This window comes from Nycticebus coucang, chromosome 19, assembly GCF_027406575.1.
Source record: "Nycticebus coucang isolate mNycCou1 chromosome 19, mNycCou1.pri, whole genome shotgun sequence".
In the NCBI taxonomy this organism is placed as follows: domain Eukaryota; kingdom Metazoa; phylum Chordata; class Mammalia; order Primates; family Lorisidae; genus Nycticebus; species Nycticebus coucang.
In genome coordinates this window covers 13465776-13488613 of record NC_069798.1, presented here as the reverse complement: position 1 = coordinate 13488613, position 22838 = coordinate 13465776, and the positions used below count along the sequence as shown (strand labels likewise).

Here is a 22838-nt window from a genome sequence, read left to right as displayed (position 1 = left end):
ACTCTAATAGACATGAGCAACTTGATTTCCTCCAGTTCCATAGTAGTTGGAGATTTTAACATCCCTTTAGCAGTGCTGGATAAGCAAAGAAATTGTAGATTTAAACTCAACTATTCAACATCTGGACTGAACAGACATCTACAGAACATTTCATCCCGACAAAACTGAATACACATTCTTCTCATCAGTCCATGGAACATACTCCAAATTCGACCACATCCTAGGCCACAAGTCTAACCTCAGCAAATTTAAAAAAATAGAAATTATTCCTTGCATCTTCTCAGACCATCATGGAATAAAAGTTGAACTCAATAACAACAGGAACCTGCATACCAATACAAAAAACATGGAGGCTAAACAACCTTACGCTGAAGGATAGATGGGTTATATACGAGATTAAGAAGGAAATCATCAAATTTTTGAAACAAAACAACAATCAAGACGCGAGTTATCAGAACCTCTGGGATACTGCAAAGGCAGTCCTAAGAGGGAAATTTATGGCACTGCAAGCCTTCCTCAAGAAAACGGAAAGAGAGGAAGTTAATAACTTAATGGGACATCTCAAGCAATTGGAAAAGGAAGAACACTCCAACCCCAAACCCAGCAAAAGAAAAGAAATAACCAAAATCAGAGCAGAACTAAATGAAATTGAAAACAAAAAAAACTATACAACAGATCAATAAATCCAAAAGTTGGTTTTTTGAAAAAAGATCAATAAAATAGATAAACCTGTGGCCAACCTAACCAGGAAAAAAAGAGTAAAATCTCCAATTTCATCAATCAGAAATGGTAAAGATGAAATAACAACAGACCCCTCAGAAATTAAAAAAAATCCTTAACAAATACTACAAAAAACTCTACTCTCAGAAATATGAAAATCTGAAAGAAATCGACCAATACTTGGAAGTACGCCACCTACCATGGCTTAGCCAGAACGAAGTGGAAATGTTGAACAGGCCTATATCAAGTTCTGAAATAGCATCAACTATACAAAATCTCCCTAAAAAGAAAAGCCCAGGACCAGATGGCTTTACGTCAGAATTCTACCAAACCTTCAAAGAAGAACTAGTACCTATACCACTAAACCTCTTCCGAAATACAGAAAAAGAAGGAATATTACCCAACACATTCTAAGAAGCAAACATCACCTTGATCCCTAAACCAGGGAAAGACCCAACAAGAAAAGAAAATTATAGACCAATATCACTAATGAATATTGATGCTAAAATACTTAATAAGATGCTAACAAACAGAATCCAACAACACATCACAAAAATTATACACCATGACAAAGTGGGATTTATCCCAGGCTCTCAAGGCTGGTTCAATATACGTAAATCTATAAATGTAATTCAACACATAAGGACCATATGATTCTTTCAATTGATGCAGAAAAAGCTTTTGATAATATCCAGCATCCCTTCATGATCAGAGCACTTAAGAAAATTGGTATAGAAGGGACATTTCTTAAACTAATAGAGGCCATCTACAACAAACCCACAGCCAATATCATATTGAATGGAGTTAAATTGAAATCATTTCCACTTAGGTGAGGAACCAGGCAAGGCTGCCCATTGTCTCCATTGCTCTTTAACATTGTAAAGGAAGTTTTAGGCATTGCAATTAGGGAAGAAAAGACAATCAAGGGTATCCACATAGGGTCAGAAGAGATCAAACTTTCACTCTTCCCAGATGATATGATCGTGTATCTGGAAAACACTAGGGATTCTACTACAAAACTTTTAGAAGTGATCAAGGAATACAGCAATGTCTCAGGCTACAAAATCAATACCCATAAATCTGTAGCCTTTATATATATCAATAATAACCAAGCTAAAAAAACAATCATCGACTCTATTCCTTTCACTGTAGTGCCAAAGAAGATGAAATATTTGGGAGTATACCTAACAAAGGATGTGAAAGATCTCTACAAAGAGAATTATGAAACCTTAAGAAAAGAAATAGCTGAAGATGTTAACAGATGGAAAAACATACCATGCTAATGGCTGGGAAGAATCAACATTGTTAAAATGTCCATACTACCCAAAGCAATATATAATTTTAATACAATTCCTATTAAAGCTCCATTGTCATATCAAAAGATCTTGAAAAAATAATACTTCGTTTTATATGGAATCAGAAAAAAACTCGAATAGCCAAAACATTACTCAGCAATAAAAACAAAGCAGGAAGAATCACGCTACGAGACCTGAGACTGTACTACAAATCAATAGTGATCAAAACAGCATGGTACTGGCACAAAAACAGGGAAGTAGATGCCTGGAACAGAATAGAGAACCAAGAGATAAATTCAGCTACTTACCATTATTTGATATTTGACAAGCCAATTAAAAACATTCAGTGGGGAAAAGATTCCCTATTTAACAAATGGTGCTGGGTAAACTGGCTGGCAACCTGTAGAAGATTGAAACTGGACCCACACCTTTCACCATTAACTAAGATCAACTCTCACTGGATAAAAGATTTAAACTTGGGCGGCGCCTGTGGCTCAGTGAGCAGGGCGCTGGCCCCATATTTCGAGGGTGGCAGGTTCAAACCCAGCCCCGGCCAAACTGCAACAACAACAACAAAAAAATAGCTGAGCGTTGTGGCGGGCGCCTGTAGTCCCAGCTACTCGGGAGGCTGAGGCAGGAGAATCGCCTAAGCCCAGGAGTTGGAGGTTGCTGTGAGCTGTGTGACGCCACGGCACTCTACCGAGGGCAATAAAGTGAAACTCTGTCTCTACAAAAAAAAAAAAAAAAAAAAAGATTTAAACTTAAGACATGAAACTATAAAAATACTTGAAGAAAGTGCAGGGAAAACTCTTGAAGGAATTGGCCTGGGTGAATATTTTAGGAGGAGGACTCCCAAGGCAACTGAAGCAGTATCAAAAATATACTACTGGGACCTGATCAAACTAAGAATGGGCGAAAATATTTGCAGGTTATACCTCTGATAAAGGTCTAATAACCAGAATCCACAGAGAACTCAAATGCATTAGCAATGAAAGAATACGTGATCCCATCTCAGGGTGGGCAAGGGACTTGAAGAGAAATTTCTCTAAAGAAGACAGACGCATGATCTACAAACACATGAAAAAAAGCTCATCATTCTTAATCATCAGAGAAATGCAAATCAAAACTACTTTGAGATATCACCTAACCACAGTAAGAGTAACCCACATAACAAAATCCCAAAACCAGAGATGCTGGCGTGGATGTGGAGAAAAGGGCACACTTCTACACTGCTGGTGGGAATGCACACTAATACATTCCTTCTGGAAGGATGTTTGGAGAATACTTAGAGACCTAAAAATAGACCTGCCATTCGATCCTATAATTCCTTTACTAGGTTTATACCCAGAAGACCAAAAGTCACAATATAACAAAGACATCTGTACCAGAATGTTTATTGCAGCCCAATTCATAATTGCTAAGTCATGGAAGAAGCCCAAGTGTTCATCAACCCACGAATGGACTAGCAAATTGTGGTACATGTATACCATGGAATATTATGCAGCCTTAAAGAAAGATGGAAATTTCATCTCTTTCATGTTTACATGGATGGAGCTGGAACATATTCTTCTTAGCAAAGTATCTCAGGAATGGAAGAAAAAGTATCCAATGTACTCAGCTCTACTATGAAGCTAAATTATAGCTTTCACATGAAGGCTATAACCCAACTATCACACAAGACTACAGGGAAAGAGCCAAGGAAGGGGCGGGAGGGGGGAGGTTTTGGTGGAGGGAGGGTAATGGGTGGGGCCACATCTACAGTGCATCTTAGAATGGGTACAGGCAAAACTTACTAAATGCAGAACACAAATGCCTACATACAGTAACTAAGAAAATGTCATGAAGGCTACTTTGAACAGTTTGATGAGACTATTTCAGATTGTATATGAAACCCGCACATATACCCCTTGATTGCACTAATGTACACAGCTATGACTTAACAATAAAAATAAATAAATTAAAAAAGAAAAGAAATTAACATTTTCTGAGTGCCTAACTATAATCAGAGCATTGGGGAGGATGTACAGATATAAGTGCCCACAATTTTAATAAAAAGAAACACAGAGATGGACATAGTAGCAGACAGCACTAAGCAGAGTACAGTAAGTGCAATAAGAACACAGAATACTGGGGGGTAGGGAAGTATACAACTGGCAGATGGAAGGAAGGCATGAGGGGGATCAAACCTAAAGCGCACACTTGGGGGGTGTACAACATGCCCCCTGGGTGAGGGGCTCTATTACAAATGGAACTTTATCCTGGAAGTGAGACTAATGTAACCTAAAAATTTGCACCCTCATATTAATTTGAAATAAAAAATAAATAAAATCCTCTACATTAAAAAAAAAGAATTCAGAACAAAGAAGTAGAGAGCAGACAGAAAATAAATCCAGTGATGAGATATATGAGGTTCTGAAGCAAAGACGATTGAGATAAAGAAGAATAGGGCATTGCAATGGAAGAAAATGCTCAAAAAAATGGAAGAAGAAAGTGGACAGCTTATTTACGAGAGGAGTTTCATGTAGCTCAAAGGCAAGACATGCTGAGGTATTTTAATTAGTAGGAGATAAAGTCAAAAAAAAAAAAAAAGACTTAGGACACACCAGATATGGGTCTGAATGCTAAAACAAGGTGTACAAGTTTTGTTCAAACTACAGTAGAAAACAAATGTAAGTCTGAGAATAGGCGAGGAGAGCTATTTAGATCTATGCTTTTAAAATGATAATTTAGTAACTGTATGAAAGTTACATCAAGGATAGGACTAAAATTAGAATAATTAGAAAGATATTGTAAGAATCTAGGTAAGTGTGGTTGAGGACTTAATTAGGTCAGCAACAGTGACAACAGAAAGAATAGAATGGGTTAGAAAGAGTGGCAGAATAAATAGACTTTTAGAACAAATTAGAAGTTGAGAATTAGTGATATAACAGTCAAAGATAACCCTAAGCAATGAGGTAGTAAGAGGAGATTCTTAGCTAAATCATTCACTGCCCATGTCTTTCATCTTTGCCTCACATGTAAACCGTAATGCAGAAAAAGTCATATAAACTGGTTTAAGAGCTATGGTTCTAAAGTCACACAGATCTCACTCAAGTTCCACCTACTTCAGTAATCAGCTATGTGGTCCTGAATAAGTAAATTCATCTCTATGAGCCCCATCTTCTTCACCTATAAAATGAGAATATTGACCTGCCTCAAAAAGCTGTTGAAAGGATTAAGTGAGATAATGCAAATTAAACACTTAGCAGAGAACTGGCATGTGTAAGTGCTATCTATCATTATCTCCTGTATGAAGGGCAGGGAACATATTCTGTCTCCATCAAAATGCAATTTGAGCATTTGCAATTTAGGGGAAAAAAAATCAAGACATGATCTAAAATACAGTCTTTCACTGCAGCCTGTGTTATACAGCTACTGTTAGGTACAATAAGCAGTAACAAAAAAATTCTTGTCTTTTCTATGATCACCCTCTAGTGGTGACATTAAGAAGCTAAAAATTGACACACACACCCCTCAAAAAAACCAGAAAGGCACACGATATAAAAATACAGTAAGAAACCAAAGAATAAGAGTTCAGAGTAGATGAAATTATTAAAATAAACACCAAAGTGAACAATTTCCTTAGTTAACATACACAGGTTTGAATCAACTACAAACAGAAGACATCTTAGTGCAGAATTTTCTAAAATCCAAGGAAAAAGTGTTCCCCAAAATGAGGTCATAGCACTGTCTAGGTTAAACAAAGTTAAGCATTTTCCTATTCTGTGGGACTTTTTATGAATAATGTGACACTCTAAAAGCAGTCTTTCTCAAACTTTAAGCAGCAAAAACTTCTTTCAAAAAAACACCAATTACTGTCACAACAGTTGTGGAACATTTACACTCAAAGTGTTATGGAACTAATTGCATTATTAATAAGGCATTAGATGATTTATTATTTATTTAGCCACAAGTTTAAAAAAAAGAAATTATCATGCAAATGGATAACATGGATTACAGGACATTCTGAGAATTATGTTGAAGAAACATAAACCTCAAAACAGAATGCATTTTAATTAAATCTTCAGAAGTAAGCCAGTATTCCTGATATTTTATATGCACATTTAATATACATTTACATAATCATTTCACAATACTTGTATTAGTTTCACAACCAAATTAATCATACTAGTCTACTGAACAAAGGCATAATTTCCAACAGATTTTTTTTTTTTTGTGCAGTTTTTGACTGGGGCCAGGTTTGAACCTGCCACCTCTGGTATATGGGGCCGGCGCCCTACTCACTGAGCCACAGGCCCCACCCCCAACAGATTTTTTAAATTATTTAAAACATTAAAATAAGCCCTCAAATATTTCTTCATCAGTATCAGAAAAAGAGAACCAGCAATAGGAAAATATTTTAAATTGCACTTAAAATTGCAAAAGGCAGATTGTAAAATCTTTACCTGGGATTTCCCCTTAGTGCAGCATGATGCAGAGCATTAAACCCATTATTGTTGGTGATGGTAACATCTGCACCAGCTTCCAGAAGAACTGCCAGGATGTCATCACGCTTCTTACTTATTGCATCATGAAGAGGGGTATCACCTTCAGAATCCTTTTTTTTTTAAGTTTAAAAAGACTGGCATCAGTTCTTCCTTAATCAATCAATCATATCTAATAGTAATACTTACAGTGAACTACTAAACAAAAAAAGAAACAAAAGCCATACCTGACAAACATCAATAAAAGAGCATGTCACGCATTAAATATAAAATGCAGACAAGAATCATTAGCCACATTATAGTAAATAAAGTCATACATAAATGCAGATGAAAACACAAGCATGTTTTCCAGGATAAGTTCACCAACTTAATTGTCTGATGTCATATTTGATGTTCCAATCCAATGTAATTATTATTCTTTTGGGTGGCCTGGGCCAAGTTTGAACCCACTATCCTCAGTGTATGTGGCCAGCGCCTGACCCACTGAGCTACAGGGGCCACCCACAGTTATTCTTTTTTTCTTTTTTTTGCACTTTTGGCCAGGACTGCGTTTGAATCTGCCATCTCTGGCATAGGTTGGCACCCTACTCCTTTGAGCCACAGGCACTGCCCACAGTTATTATTCTTTTAAATGACGATAATATTTTAAAATATTCTATACTTTTGGTATCATTTACTATGACTACTAAATGTACTAGTCATGCACAAATGTAATATAAATGACTGTACAAAAAAGAATCAACAGGCTGGGCACAGTGGCTCACACCTGTAATCCTAGCACTTTGAGAAGAAGAGGTGGGAGGATCTCTGGAGGCAGGAGTTGGAGACCAGCCTGAGCAACACAGAGAGACCCTACCTCTACAACAAAAAACATTTTTAGCTGGCTGGGCATGGTAGTGTACACCTACAGTCCCAGATACTCAAGAGGCTAAAGTAGGAGGATCTCTTGAGTCCAGAAGTTTAAGGCTACAATGAGCTAGGATCATGCCACTGCATTCTATGCTGGGCGACAGAGACCCTATCTCTAAAAAATAATTACTATATCCAGGCACTGTGGCAGGCACCTGTACTCCCAGCTGAGGCAAGAGAACCACCTAAAGCATAAGAGCTGGAGGTTGCTGTGAGCTGTGACGCCACAGCACTCTACTGAGGGCGACAAAGTGAAACTCTCTCTTAAAAAAATAAATAAATAATAATAATAATTAATAAAGGAATGCTTATCCCAGAATTTAATGCCCCCCCCCCTTTAATGAGATCCTAGCAGTACCTGCAGAATATATTTCTTTAAAGGTTTTACCTGGAGACTAGGATGACAGCCAAAGTCCAATAAAGTCTTCACAACTTGAAGATGACCTTTATTGACAGCAATATGAAGCGGTGTCTGTCGGCGCTTATTGCGCGCATTCAAGTCAGCACTGCCTCGGTGGAGCACTTCTATAACAGCACCTTCATCTCCAAAAGCTGCATGGTGAACTGCTCTATCGCCATCTTTATCCTAAATGTTAGCATTTAAATCAGAATTAGTAAATATTTTAGAAAGAAAAACAAAACTTAAAGCTGTTAACAATACACCAAGAACCAAATTAATTTGAGAAAAAGAAACATAGGATGGAGCAAACAAAGTAACTAAAAATTAACTAGGGGGAATTCTGGGAAGATGGCCAACTGGTAGCAACCCTCAGCAGAGGCTCCTGAGCAAAGGAAGAAAAACTGGACACAATTAGACTCTATGAAGCCAAAGACAGAGAGCTGAGCCCAGGAAGAAGGCAAGCTGTAATGCCAAGGAAGAGGATTCAAGTAAACAAATTACAGGTACAAAGCCTATTGACTAGAGGACAGGAGACTCCTCCCCCAAGCAGGAGGCCTGCCAGCAGGCTATCTGCAACCGACCCAGCAGGGAACAAAAGACCTCTCATTTTACCCCACTGGAGAAAGCCACTAAACTACAGGTCTCTTTCTCCAGGGAAGTTCCACTTATAAACCTAGACACCACCCTGCCAGGCATAAAACTGAACAGATATTTTCCCCAACAAGTCCAAACTCCCAGTCCACCCTTTCCCCCTCTCATGGTGGTCTGAAGTTCTGCCACCTGCAGAGCATAGTGTTTGGTCTTGTCCTGAGAGATCTGGGCATAGTGTGGTCTGCCAAACATCAGGACAGAATCTGTGACTAACAGGGAAGAAAGAGGGTATAGGCAGAAGGGGACACTTGGCGGGAAGAGGAGCAATTCCCCGGTTATGACTATGCCCGGCCAGTGGTAGTGTTTACCCTTGGTTCAGGCTGTGTCTGGCGGAACGGGGTGCAGAAACCCTGACTCTGAATGCACCCACAGCAGGAGAGTGGTTGAGGGCTAGTCCCCAGGCCCTGCTGGGCCTGCAAGCAGAGTCTCGATAAGCTTGGACTGCAACCTGAGAGCAAGGGCGTGGTCCCTTGATTCCAACAGAACCCTCCAGCAGTGGCTTACTGGGTGTGAACCAAGACCTGAGGGCAAGGGCATAGTCCACTGCCTCCAGCAGGCCTGGTGAGTGGAGGCTTACAGGGTGAAGACTAAGACCTGCAGGCAGAGTGTGGTGCCCTGATTCTAACAGAGGGTGCAAACAGAGGCTTGCCAGACAGTGGACTGAGACTGGCAAGCGGGGACGTGGTCCCCTGACTCCAACTGATCTGGGAAGCAGAGACTAGCTGTGTGTGGACTGAGATGGGTGGGCAGAGGTGCTACCCCTGGCTCCATCTGGGCTTGTGAGCAGAGTCACAAACAATAGTGTAGACTGAGTCTGGCGAGTGGGAGTATGGATCCCTGGCTCCAACTGTGCTGTTGGAGACCCTTGAATCCTCCTCTGTTGGGCAGTGTTTGCACTGCCTGAGACAATTTGGTTGGAACTTGTGTCTGCGGCTGTCCACTCAGGGACATTTTGAGGTTGACCTTTGAAGTTCTGTAGTGGAAAAGAACTGAAGGGTAGGGGCTGGGCGCTGCAGCTGTCTGTATCTCTTCACAGTCGAGATTTAAATCTAATACTATGTTCTTAGTTTAGGGTAGAGGTTGGCTGATATCAAAACAGGTCCAGCTTGTGCTACCCACCATGTAGGTTCTCAGAGTCTCTGGCCAAAACTCTGAAAGGGGCCTTTGTAAGGTTGTAGGAGATAAGCCACAATTACAAAGTCTAGAGCTTTGGTAAGAGGCTATCTCTATTACCTGGGAACCCCAATTTAATCTCACCCTACCAGTTCTAATAACCAAACAGTGGAAAATAAACATGGTGCGGACCCAACAGAAGAACTCTGGGAACATGAATAACCAGAGTAGATCAGCCCCCTGCCCCCCAAGAAATGACAAAGGAGACACAACTGAAAATGCTACACACAGACAATTGGCGGCAATGTCAGAAATCGAGTTCAGAATATGGATTGCAAATAAGATAAATAGAATGGAAGAAAAGATAGAAATTGAATTCCAAACAGTAGTTCTAAAGTTGTCTCAAGAAATTAATGAATTCAAAGCCCAAGTCACCAAAGATATAGACATATTGAGAAAAGAGATAGCAGAGCTCAAGGAAACGAAAAAGTTACTTGAGGACCTCCAAAATACAGTAGAATCCCTCAGTAAGAGAGCTGACCACGCAGAAGAAAGGATCTCTGAAACTGAAGACAAAGCTTTTGAACATTCCCAAACACTCAAAGAGGCAGACAAAGGGAGAGCAAAAACTGATCATTCCCTGAGAGTACTGGGATCACTCCAAAAGACCAAACATTCGTCTTATAGGAATTCCCAAAGGAGAAGAGGATGGTCCTAAAGGTGCAGAGACTCTACTCCAAGAGATTTTGGAAGAGAATTTCCCAAGCTTTGCAAGAAATACAGAACATCAGATAGAAGACAGTTTCAGAACCCCAGCAAGACTCGATCCAAATAAAGGATCTCCTAGACTTATTGTGATTAACTTTGCCAAAGTTAAGATGAAGGAGAAAATTCTGCAAGCAGGCAGATATAAGAAAAGCATCACCTACAAAGGGAAAAATACCAGAATAACCTCAGATCTCTCAGCTGAAACGTTTCAAGCCAGAAGAAGATTGTCATTGACCTTCAGTCTCCTAAAACAAAACAACTTCCAGCCCAGGATCCTCTATCCAGCTAAACTGAGTTTCAATTGTGATGGAGAAATCAAATACTTTAGCGACACAGACATGTTGAAGAAATTTGCCATAACTAAGCCAGCTCTCCAGGATAGTCTCAGACCCATCCTCCACAATCACCAGCACAATGCTCTACCTCCAAAGTAAACTCACCCAGAAATTTTTGAACAAAACCCAACTTCCACAGTTGGGATTAAAAATGTCCACTGGACATCCAAAAATCATAACACCCAAAACAACACAACCAGGCTTATCAATTCTCTCAATTAATGTGAATGGTTTAAATTTTCCTCTAAAAAGACACAGGGTAGCTGACTAGATACATAAACTCAGACCAGATATCTGCTGTATACAAGAATCTCACCTTATCTTAAAGGATAAAAATAGACTGAGGGTGAAGGGATGGACTTGTATAATATAGGCAAATGGAAACCAGAAAAAAACAGAGGCTGTAATTTTAGTAACACAAACAACTGGCTTTAAACCAACAAAAATAAAGAAAGATAAGGAAGGTTACTACATATTTGTCAAGGGAAACACCCAACATGAAGAGATTTCGATAATTAACATTTTATGCGCCCTACCAGAATGCTCCTCAATTCATAAAGCAGACCCTAATGGACATAAACAACCTGATACTTTCCTGCAATATGATAGTTGGAGATTTTAACACCCCTTTGACAGTTTTGGATAGATCCTCCAAGAAGAAACTAAACAAAGAAATATTAGACTTAAATCTGACCCTAGAACAAATGGACTTTCCAGACCTCTACAGAACATTTCACCCTAATAAAACCGAAAATGCGTACTTCTTATCAGCCCATGGGTCATCTGCCAAAATAAATCATATCCTAGGATGCAAGTGTAACCTCAGCAAATTAAAAGTATAGAAATTATTCCTTGTATCTTCTCGGACCAACATGGAATAAAAGTTGAACTCAACACCAACAGGAATCTTCATACTAAAAGTCATGAAAGCTAAATAATCTTAGGCTGAATGATAGCTGGGTCAAAGATGAGATAAAAAGGAAATCACCAAATTTCTGGAACAAAATGATAACGAAGACACAAATTATCAAAACCTATGGGATACTGTAAAGGCAGTCCTAAGAGGAAAATTTATAGCATTGGAAGCCTTCATCAAGAAAACAGAAAGCGCCTGTGGCTCAGTGAGTAGGGCACCGGCCCCATATGCCGAGGGTGGCGGGTTCAAACCCAGCCCCGGCCAAACTGCAACAAAAAAATAGCCGGGCGTTGTGGCGGGCGCCTGTAGTCCCAGCTGCTTGGGAGGCTGAGGCAAGAGAATCCCGTAAGCCCAAGAGTTAGAGGTTGCTGTGAGCCATGTGACGCCACAGCACTCTACCCGAGGGCAGTATAGTGAGACTCTGTCTCTACAAAAAAAAAAAAAAAAAAAGAAAACAGAAAGAGAGGAAGCCACCAACTTAATGGATCATCTCAAGCAACTGGGAAAGAAAGAACATTCCAACCCCAAGCCCAGCAGAAGAAAAGAAATAACCAAAATTAGAGCAGAATTAAATGAAATTGAAATCAAAAGAATCACTCAGAAGATCAACGAAACAAAAAGTTGGTTTTTTGAAAAGATTAACAGAAGTGATTAACCTTTGGCCAACCTAACCAAAATAGAAAAGTAAAATCTCTAATATCATCTATCAGAAATGATAAAGGAGAAATAACAGACACTTCAGAAATTCAAAAAATCCTCAATGATTACTACAAAAATCTCTATTCCCAGAAATATGAAAATCTGAAGGAAATGGACCAATACCTGGAAGCACGCCACCTTCCTAGACTCAACCAGAAAGAATTAGAAATCTTGAATAGACCTATATCAACTACTGATGTAGTATCAACAATATGAAATCCCCCTAAAAATCAAAGTCCAAGACCAGATGGCTTCACATCCAAATTCTATCAAACCTTTCAAGAGGAACTAGTACCTATATTATATAACATTTTCCAAAACATAGAAAAAGAAGGAATACTTCCCAACACATTCTATGAAGCAAATATCACCCTGATACCCAAACCAGGAAAGGATCCAACAAAGAAAGAAAATTATAGACCAACATTATTAATGAACATCGATGCAAAAATATTCAATAAGATCTTAGCAAACAGAATTCAACAACACATCAAAAAAATTATATACCATGATCAAGTTGGTTTTATTCCAGGGTTACAGAGTTGGTTCAACATATGCAAATCTACATCAATAAAATAAAAACCTAAAATACATATGCAAATTCACATCAATAAAATAAAAAACAAAGACTATATAATTCTCTCAATTGATGCACAAAAAGCCTTTGATGGCGGTGCCTGTGGCTCAAAGGAGTAAGGCGCCAACCCCATATGCCGGAGGTGGTGGGTTCAAGCCCAGCCCCGGCCAAAAACTGCAAAAAAACAAAAACAAAAAGCCTTTGATAATATCTAGCATCCTTTCATGATCTGAATTCTTAAGAAAATAGGCATAGAAGGGACATTTTTTAATCTGATAGAGGCCATCTACAGCAAACCCACAGCCAATATCATATTGAATAGTGTAAAATTGAAAACATTTCCACTCAGATCAGGAACGAGGCAAGGATGCACACTGTTTCCACTGCTATTCAACATACTAATGGAAGTCTTAGCCATTGCAATCAGGCAAGAGAAGGCGATCAAGGGTATCCAAATAGGGTCAGAGGAGATCAAACTCTCATTCTTTGCTGATGATATGATCCTTTACCTGGAAAATCCCAGGGACTGAACTTCAAAACTCTTAGACGTGATCAAGGAATACAGCAGTGTATATATATACCAACAATAGTCAAGCTGAAAAAACAATTAAGGACTCTATTCCTTTTATAATAGTGCCAAAGAAGATGAAATATCTGGGAATTACCTAACAAAGGACATGAAAGGGCAACAAAGTCAGACTGTTTCAAAAAAAAAGTATGATCTCAATTAGCTTTTCTAAGGAAGAGAAATACAAAGTTTGTATGCAATTTAAATAGTTGTATTATTCTGAACTGCACACGAACTTTATGGACACCTTAATATCAAAATGTTAACAATGGTTATCTCTAGATGGTGAACATACACTTTTCTGTGTATTTGAGAACAGGAAAAATACCATTAAGTAACACCATTAAAAGATAAAAACGAAGCATAAACCACCAAAATTCCATACACCCAAAAATCTAGAACTATTTCAGAAGAATCGAATGGATTTTCCTTACCTCCTGTAACAGACATATTTCTGATGAGAGGAAAGACCCAATTACTACAATTGTTTTAAATGTGAACTATTTTATTATAAAGGGGAAAAAAATGCCTAAATGTACCATGAATATAATATACATAGTTTATACCAAAAAGTTTGAGAGACTAATTACCTTGCCAGATACAGATGGAGTGGGATATTACCTATAAGGATACTGTGTTTAGTCCACTACTGGATCCCAAATTTTGACACCCACAAGTAATAAGCACGTTCTCAAGACATCCTCCAGAACAGTAGTTCCCAATCCCTCGTGTCAACCCCAGGGACTTCCTGGTATTTGGAAAGGATTGAAAATCTATGTGGGACTCAGGATTATCTGAACTACTTTTCAAAGATAACACAGATAAATACTGTTGTGACAGTATTTAAATAAATTTAAAACAAATAATGCACTCAAAACAGTTACAGAATTCAAAGTAGTTTTTAGTCTTTGCATATTTTCTCAAAAAAGATATTCAAGGTAAAATCATTTACGCAGGAATACACAACAGCTCGACTACCATTCTCGACAAGGGTGGAAACTACGATGCAGGGTAACTTTCACCTTACTAATGTTTTCAGCTGAATCGGATTAGGAGGTTTCGCTACGCATCAATCTTGAGAATAAAGGAACTGGTACACAACTCTTGTGCCTCTTAGCAGCATTAATCCCATAAAAACAAAATAAATATATACGTATGTATATATAAAAGTAATCTCTCTACCAACACATAAATATTTCAGAATCTTCGACTTAAAAAGATATTAACCACCAATCTGGATTTTTTCCTGTTATAATTTTTCATCCTATCATTAAAATAGGAGGCATCAATCCACTAACACATACTGAATAAAAACAAGAACTATTTATGAAGTACATCATACAGTTAAAGTTATTAGAAAACCACTACTAACACACTTTAATGTGGGTTCTGTCAACAGTTTACATAAAGACAAACACTAAAAAATTTAAAACCCTGATATACACATTCATCAAAAGAAGTACAAGAACAATACAAAGATTATGGAGATATACACACTAGAAACCTACAATTAAATAAAATTAAATTCATTTTCAAGTTTCTCTTCTAAATTAGAAAATAACAGTTGCATCAAGACCTCAATTTACATATTATTGCTTTTTTTCTGAATCCATCTGAAGTACTCCAAATAAAGCTAAAACATAGCTCATTATTCTGTCTCTGTTGCTGGTATCAAATGAAAATTTTAAGGAACGAGGTAACCTCTACAAGGTTATCTCAAAGAATTTGTGAAGGGGCCTCAAAATGAATAAAACCATCTTGGTCTTTCATCACCTCCTGACCCCTCTCTCCCTTCTCAATCCACTGAAACCTGCTCTTGTTGCAGTTCTTCCCTAACCCACCTGACAGAACCACAGACCTCATGGCCAACAGAAGAGTTTCTGTAAGTCACTCATTTGCTTCTATGTGGAATCACCAAATTCAACAGCTTTTACACCTCACTTCGCGCTCAAATCTATTCTCTCTTCTCCAAGTCCCCTACTATGTAAGTTAGGCTTTCACGCTCACCTGCCCCCACTGTATTGTTATACCAATCTATTCTTCACATCACAAACAGAATTCTCTCTGTAAAACATAAATTTTGCGTTTAAAATTCTTTAATGTCTCTCTCCTATTTAAAGAACAAATCTCTTTCGAGTCCTGTCTTGGTGGACCACTCTAGCCTTATCGGCTGCCTCCTCAGATTTCAGACTCTGTCTGATTTATTGACTTCTCGGACCCTATGCATTTTTCATATGCTCCTCCCTAACCTTGGAATGGTCTTCCTCATCACCTTCTTGGATTAAAAAGTAGGGATCACAAAACTCAGCTCAGGCATCACCTGTCTTGTGAAATTTCTCCTGACTCTTTACAAAATTAAGTTCTCTTTCCTCTAATACCACTTCTTACACTACAATTTAATTATTTGTTTCCAAGTCTGTCTTTTATACTTCACTGTGAGCTTCTTGGGAATTATGACTGTCTTAACTATCTTTACTCCCAGGATTTAGCATTCCTTCGAATGAGCCATACTTTCCTATTTCTTTGTACGCTTTCTAAATTTTTTTTATAGAAAAATAGACATTTGAATTTAAAAATGTGGTAACTTCTAGAAATCAAACTCTCCCCTTCCCCCAGGGATTGCTATTGTTTTGTTTTGTTTTGTTCTGAATTGTTATAGGCTGTCTCCTCGGGTCTTCCCTGAGCCTGCAGTTTTCCTCAGGCATGCACAATCACATTCTAATTTACTCATGTGAAATCGCTTTTCAAAGTGCCAGTCTTTCCTATCTGGCTTCCATAGGGGGCAAAGAGATAAATAAAGGGGAGGGGCCACCACCAGCGTTTTAAATCCTCTAGAAGTTGCTTTGGCCAGAGGGTTAGGAGCTTGCAACAATGAGGAAAGACCCATCTCTGTGTACACCTCCATGATTAGAAGCAGCAATCAGTGATCACAATACAGATCCCCATACTTAGGAGACAGGGTTATTACTGCCCACCATGTCTCCTTCAAGCTGCAAGTAAGCTGCTCCAGAAACACATGAACAACTGCCTATTATGAGTCGAGGGTTGTAGGAGATAGGTAGCTACTACTGAGCTGGAAACAGAAATTGAAATTAACTATAATTTACCTTCAACCCTTCCCCTGAAAGTTGCAAGGCTTCAACAGACACCAGAGTTTCAAATTAGTTACATCAGACAGATTCTGCCAGTGTAACTATTGTCTTGGTGGGGAGGTAAGATTCCTGGTGCTTCCTACTAACAATATTCTCAGAGACCTCTCAATAACTTCTTAGTCTATTTTCTGTTGCTACAATAGAATACCTAAGACTGGGTAAGTTATAAAGAAAAGAGTTTTATTTAGCTCACAATTCTGGAGACTGGGAGATCTAAGAAGCATGGCACCAGCATCTGTTGGCCTTCTGGAGAGAACCTCCTGCTGTGTCATAACATGGTAGAGAAGTGGAAGGGAAGTAGGCGCATGCAAAGAGCAAAACACAACCTTTATAACCCACCATCACAGAAACTAAACTATTCAGCAAGAGGAATCCAATCTTGCCAGAGCCAGAAACTCGCTCAATACCACAAGAACAAAGCTACTCACAAAGGATGAAGACTCCATGATCTAAACACGCAACCTTTAAACCTCAAGTCTGAAAGGGTCTGCCTCTCAAACTGAAACACGGGCAATAAAGCTCCAAAATGAGTTTTGCCAGAGACAAACCACATTCAAACCACAGTAGTAACACGACTTTTAATGTCAATGAAATTAAACATTTTCTAAATCCACTGACATTTTCAGTAAATTATTTCAACTCATTTTTTCCCAAATATAGTAAGTAACACTGTACTTCATCATATTTGACTTAAAATTCATTCAATTAATCAAGATGCTGGTATTCTGGCCATATTAAAACCACCATAGGATTGTTTGGAATGGTGTATTCTGGCTCATTTCCTCACTGGATATTTACTGGGTGTCCTGAGTATCCCAGTCTGGACACTGGGGTTACAACAGTGGACAAAAGGAAGTTCCTACCCTCACAGAAACTTACCTTCTATTAGGGAAGATTATATAAACAAAGTAAGTAAATATAATGTAAATGTTAGATAGTAAAAGGTGTTAAGGAGAAAATAAAGCAGGAAAGCAGAATTAGCTAGGACAGCCAAGGGGCAATCTCTGAGAGGTTGAAGTAAATATTTAATGCCTGAAAGAAGTGAGAAGGAAAACCAGGTAGACACCTGGGGGAAAGAGACCAAGATAGTGGCCGCATGAAAAAAAGTATTTGAATTCTAGATATATTTTAAAGGTACAGCAAAGGTACAGGACTCAGCGATAGACCAGATGAGCAATGTGGGGAAAAAAGAAGAATCAGTAATAATTTTTAATATTCAACCTAAGTAGCTACAAAAACTTACTAATGAGAGAGGGAAGACTGTAAAACTATGATTATGTCCCTTTTTAAAACTCATCCTTTTTTGGACATTCTCAAACTTTACTCTGCCATTCTATAAAAGGCAACTTAAGATTTTTTCTAGGTCTTAAGTCCTTATCTTTCTTTTCACATTCCTATGTTTTCAATAGTGTCAATTCTTTGGGGGTGGAGCAGTTTCTAATAACAGCCTGAATGAACATGGATCCTAGGAACCACATATTATTGATTCCTAGAGCCCATTTTGGCAGCTACTATTTTGGATTTTTTGTTTGTTTTACATTTTTTTTTTAATTTTTTTATTGTTAAATCACAGCTGTGTGCATTTGTGCAAACAAGGGGTACAATGTGCTGGCTTCATATACAATCTGAAATATTCTCATCAAACTGTTCAACGTAGCTTTCATGGCATTTTCTTAGTTATTATATGTACACATTTGTATTCTGCATTTAGTAAGTTTCACCTGTACCCATTCTAAGATGCACGGAAGGTGTGGCCCCACCCATTACCCTCCCTCCACCCTGAATTCCCCCCTCCCTTGGCCCTTTCCCAATATTCTTGTGCTGTAGTTGGGTTATAGCCTTCATATGAAAGCTATAAATTAGCTTCATAGTAGAGCTGAGTACATTGGATACTTTTTCTTCCATTCTTGAGATACTCTGGTAAGAAGAATATGTTCCAGCTCCATCCATGTAAACATGAAAGAGGTAAAGTCTCCATCTTTCTTTAACGCTGCATAATATTCCATGGTATACATGTACCACAATTAGCTAGTCCATTCATGGGTCAATGGGCACTTGGGCTTCTTCCATGACTTAGCAATTATGAATTGGGCTGCAATAAACATTCTGGTACAGATGTCTTTGTTACATTGTGATTTCTGGTCTTTTGGGTATAAACCTACTAAAGAAATTATACAATTGAATGGCAGGTCTATTTTTAGATCTCTGAGTATTCTCCAAACATCCTTCCAGAAGGAACGTATTAGTGTGCATTCTCACCAGCAGTGTAGAAGTGTGCCCTTTTCTCCGCATCCACGCCAACATCTCTGGTTTTGGGATTTTGTTACGTGGGCTACTCTTACTGGGGTTAGGTGATATCTCAAAGTAGTTTTGATTTGCATTTCTCTGATGATTAAGGATGCTGAGCTTTTTTTCATGTGTCTGTAGATCGTGCGTCTGTCTTCTTTAGAGAAGTTCCTCTTCAAGTCCTTTGCCTACCCTGAGATGGGTCACTTGTTCTTTTCTTGCTAATACGTTTGAGTTCTCTGTGGATTCTGGTTATTAGACCTTTATCGGAGGTATAACCTACAAATATTTTCGCCCATTCTGAGGGCTGTCTGCTTGCTTTACTTACTATGTTCTTGGCTGTGCAGAAGCTTTTCAGTTTGATCAGGTCCCAGTAATGTATTTTTGATACTGCTTCAATTGCCTGGGAAGTCCTCCTCCTAAAATATTCACGCAGGCTGACTCCTTCAACAGTTTTCCCTGCACATTCTTCAAGTATTTTTCTAGTTTCACGTCTTAAGTTTAAATCTTTTATCCAGTGAGAGTCTATCTTAGTTAATGATGAAAGGTGTGGGTCCAGTTTCAGTCTTTTACAGATCGCCAGCCAATTCACCCAGCACCATTTGTTAAATAGGGAATCTTTTCCCCAATGAATGTTTTTAATTGGCTTGTCAAAGATCAAATAATGGTAAGTAGCTGCATTCATCTCTTGGTTCTCTATTCTGTTCCAGATATCTACTTCTCTGTTTTTTTGCCAGTACCGTGCTGTTTTGATCACTATCAACTTATAGTACAGTCTCAGGTCTGGTAGCATGATTCCTCCTGCTTTCTTTTTATTTCGGAGTAATGTTTTGGCTATTCGAGGTTTTTTTCTGATTCTCTATAAAACGAAGTATTATTTTTTCAAGATCTTTAAAATATGAAAATGGAGCTTTGATAGGAATTGCATTAAAATTATATATTGCTTTGGGTAGTAGAGACCAATGTTGATTCTTCCCAGCCATGAGCATGGTATGTTTTTCCATTTGTTAACATCTTCAGCTATTTCTTCTCTTAAAGTTTTATAGTTCTCTTTGTACACATCTTTCACGTCCTCTGTTAGATAAACTCCCAAATATTTCATCTTCTTTAGCACTACTGTGAAAGGAATACAGTCCTTGACTGTTTTTTTTGGCTTAGCTATTATTGGTATATATAAAGGCTACAGATTTGTGGGTGTTGATTTTGTAGCCTGAGACATTGCTGTATTCCTTGATCACTTCTAAAAGTTTTGTAGTAGAATCCCTAGTGTTTTCCACATATACGATCATGTCATCTGTGAAGAGTGAAAGTTTGATCTCTTCTGACCCTACGCGGATACCCTTGATCACCTTTTCTTCCCTAATTACAATGGCTAGAACTTCCATTACAATGTTAAAGAGCAATGGAGACAATGGGCAACCTTGCCTGGTTCCTCACCTAAGTGGAAATGATTTCAATTTAACTCCATTCAATATGATATTGGCTGTGGGTTTGTTGTAGATGGCCTCTATTAGTTTAAGAAATGTCCCTTCTATACCAATTTTCTTAAGCGTTCTGATCATGAAGGGATGCTGGATATTATCAAAAGCTTTTTCTGCATCAATTGAGAGAATCATATGGTCTTTATTTTTTAGTTTATGTGCTGAATTACATTTATAGATTTACGTATATTGAACCAGCCTTGAGACAATGGGATAAATCCCACTTGGTCATGATGTGTAATTTTTTTGATCTGTTGCTGGATTCTGTTTGTTAGGATCTTATTATTTGTGCATCAATATTCATTACTGATATTGGTCTACAATTGGTCTACAATTTTCTTTTCTTGTTGGGTCTTTCCCTGGTTTAGGGATCAAGGTGGTGTTTGCTTCATAGAACGTTGGGTAGTATTCCTACTTTTTCTATATTTTGGAAGAGGTTTAGTAATATAGGTACTACTTCTTCTTTAAAGGTTTGGTAGAATTCTGACGTGAAGCCATCTGGTCCTGGGCTTTTCCTTTTAGGGAGATTTTGTATAGTTGATGCTATTTCAGAACTTGATATTGGCCTATTCAACATTTCCTCTTCGTTCTGGCTAAGTCTAGGTAGGTAGCATATTTCTAAGTATTGGTCAATTTCTTTCAGATTTTCATATTTCTGAGAATAGAGTTTCTAGTACTATTCGTTAAGGATTTTTTGAATTTCTGGGGAGTCTGTTGTTATTTCATCTTTACCATTTCTGATTGATGAAATTAGAGATTTTATTCTTCTTTTCCTGGTTAGGTTGGCCAAAAGTTTATCTATTTTATAGACCTTTTCAAAAAACCAACTTTTGGATTTATTGATCTGTTGTATAATTCTTTTGTTTTTCAATTTCATTTAATTCTGCTCTGATTTTGGTTATTTCTTTTCTTCTGCTGGGTTTGAGGTTGCAATGTTCTTCTTTCTCCAGTTGCTTGAGATGTCTCATTAAGTTATTAACTTCCTCTCTTTCCGTTTTCTTGAGAAAGGCTTGCAGTGCTATAAATTTCCCTCTTAGGACAGCCTTTGCATACGTATACCAGAGGTTCTGATAATTCATGTCTTCATTGTTGTTTTGTTACAAAAATTTGGTGATTTCCTTCATAATCTCGTCTATAACCCATCTATCCTTCAGCATAAGGTTATTTAGCTTCCATGCTCTTGTATGGGTATGCAGATTCCTGTTGTTATTGAGTTCAACTTTTATTCCATGATGGTCTGAGAAGATGCAAGGAATAATTTCTATTTTTTTAATTTGCTGAGGTTAGATTTGTGGCCTAGGATGTGGTTGATTTTAGAGTATGTTCCGTGGGCTGATGAGAAGAATGTGTATTCAGTTTTGTTGAGATGAAATGTTCTGTAGATGTCTGTTAAGTCCAGAAGTTGAATGGTTAAGTTTAAATCTAAAATTTCTTTGCTTAGCTTCTTTTTGGAGGATCTATCCAGCACTGCTAAACAGGTGTTAAGATCTCTAACTACTATGGAACTGGAGGAAATCATGTTGTTCATGTCTGTTAGAGTTTCTCCTATAAATCGAGGTACATTCTGGTTGGGTGCATAAATATTAATAATTGAAATCTCATCATACTGAGTATTACCTTTAACAAATATGAAGAGTCCATCCTTACCCTTCCTTATTTTGGTTGGTTTAAAGCCTATTGCGTCTGCGAATAGGATTGCAATGCCTGCTCTTTTATGCTTTTCATTTGCCTGGAGTATAGATGACCATCCCTTCACCTTGAGTCTGTATTTGTCTTTTAATGTAAGATGAGATTCTTGTATGCAGCAGATATCTGGCTTGAGTTTTTGTATCCAGTCAGCCAACCTGTGCCTCTTTAGAGGACAATTTAAACCATTCACATTAATTGAGAATATTGATAAGCCTTTAGAGAGTCCGGTGGACATTTTTCATCCTTTTGCAACTGTGGAAGTTGGAATTTGATCAAAATTTTCTGGGTGGGTTTACTTTTGTGGTGGAGGATTATGCTGGTCTTTATCGAGGATAGGTCTGAGAATATCCTGAAGAGCTGGTTTAGTTGTGGCAAATTTCTTCAACTGGTGAATGTCATTAAAGTCTTTAATTTCTCCATCATAAATGAAACTCAGTTTAGCTGGGTACAGTATCCTGGGTTGGAATTTATTTTGTTATAGGAGATTAAAAGTCGATGACCATCCTCTTCTAGCTGGAAAGGTTTCAGCAGAGAGATCTGCAGTTATTCTAATATTCTTCCCCTTGTAGAAGATGGTTTTCTTTCGTCTGGCTGCTTTCAGAATTTTTTTGTTCATATTAACTTTAGTGAAATTGATTATGATGTGTCTCGGGGATGTCTTATTCGGGTTGAGTCGTGCTGGAGTTCTGAAACAGTCTGCCATCTGAATTTCAGAAACTCTTGGCCTGTCTGGAAAGTTGTCTTTCACAATCTTCATAGAGAAGAGACCCTGTGCCCTGTGAAGCCACTGCATCA

At 38.1% G+C, this 22838-nt stretch overlaps 1 protein-coding gene across 1 annotated transcript in view; it reads right to left on the bottom strand.

The window, feature by feature from the left end:
* MIB1 (MIB E3 ubiquitin protein ligase 1) overlaps positions 1–22838 on the bottom strand; it is a 130236-nt gene that overhangs the window by 47395 nt on the left and 60003 nt on the right. Inside the window, exons 11-12 of the mRNA XM_053571387.1 lie at positions 7797–7994; positions 6461–6612 (exon numbers count right to left, since the gene is read on the bottom strand). Coding sequence (XP_053427362.1) covers positions 6461–6612; positions 7797–7994 — 350 coding nt within the window. The remainder of the gene's footprint in view (positions 1–6460; positions 6613–7796; positions 7995–22838) is intronic.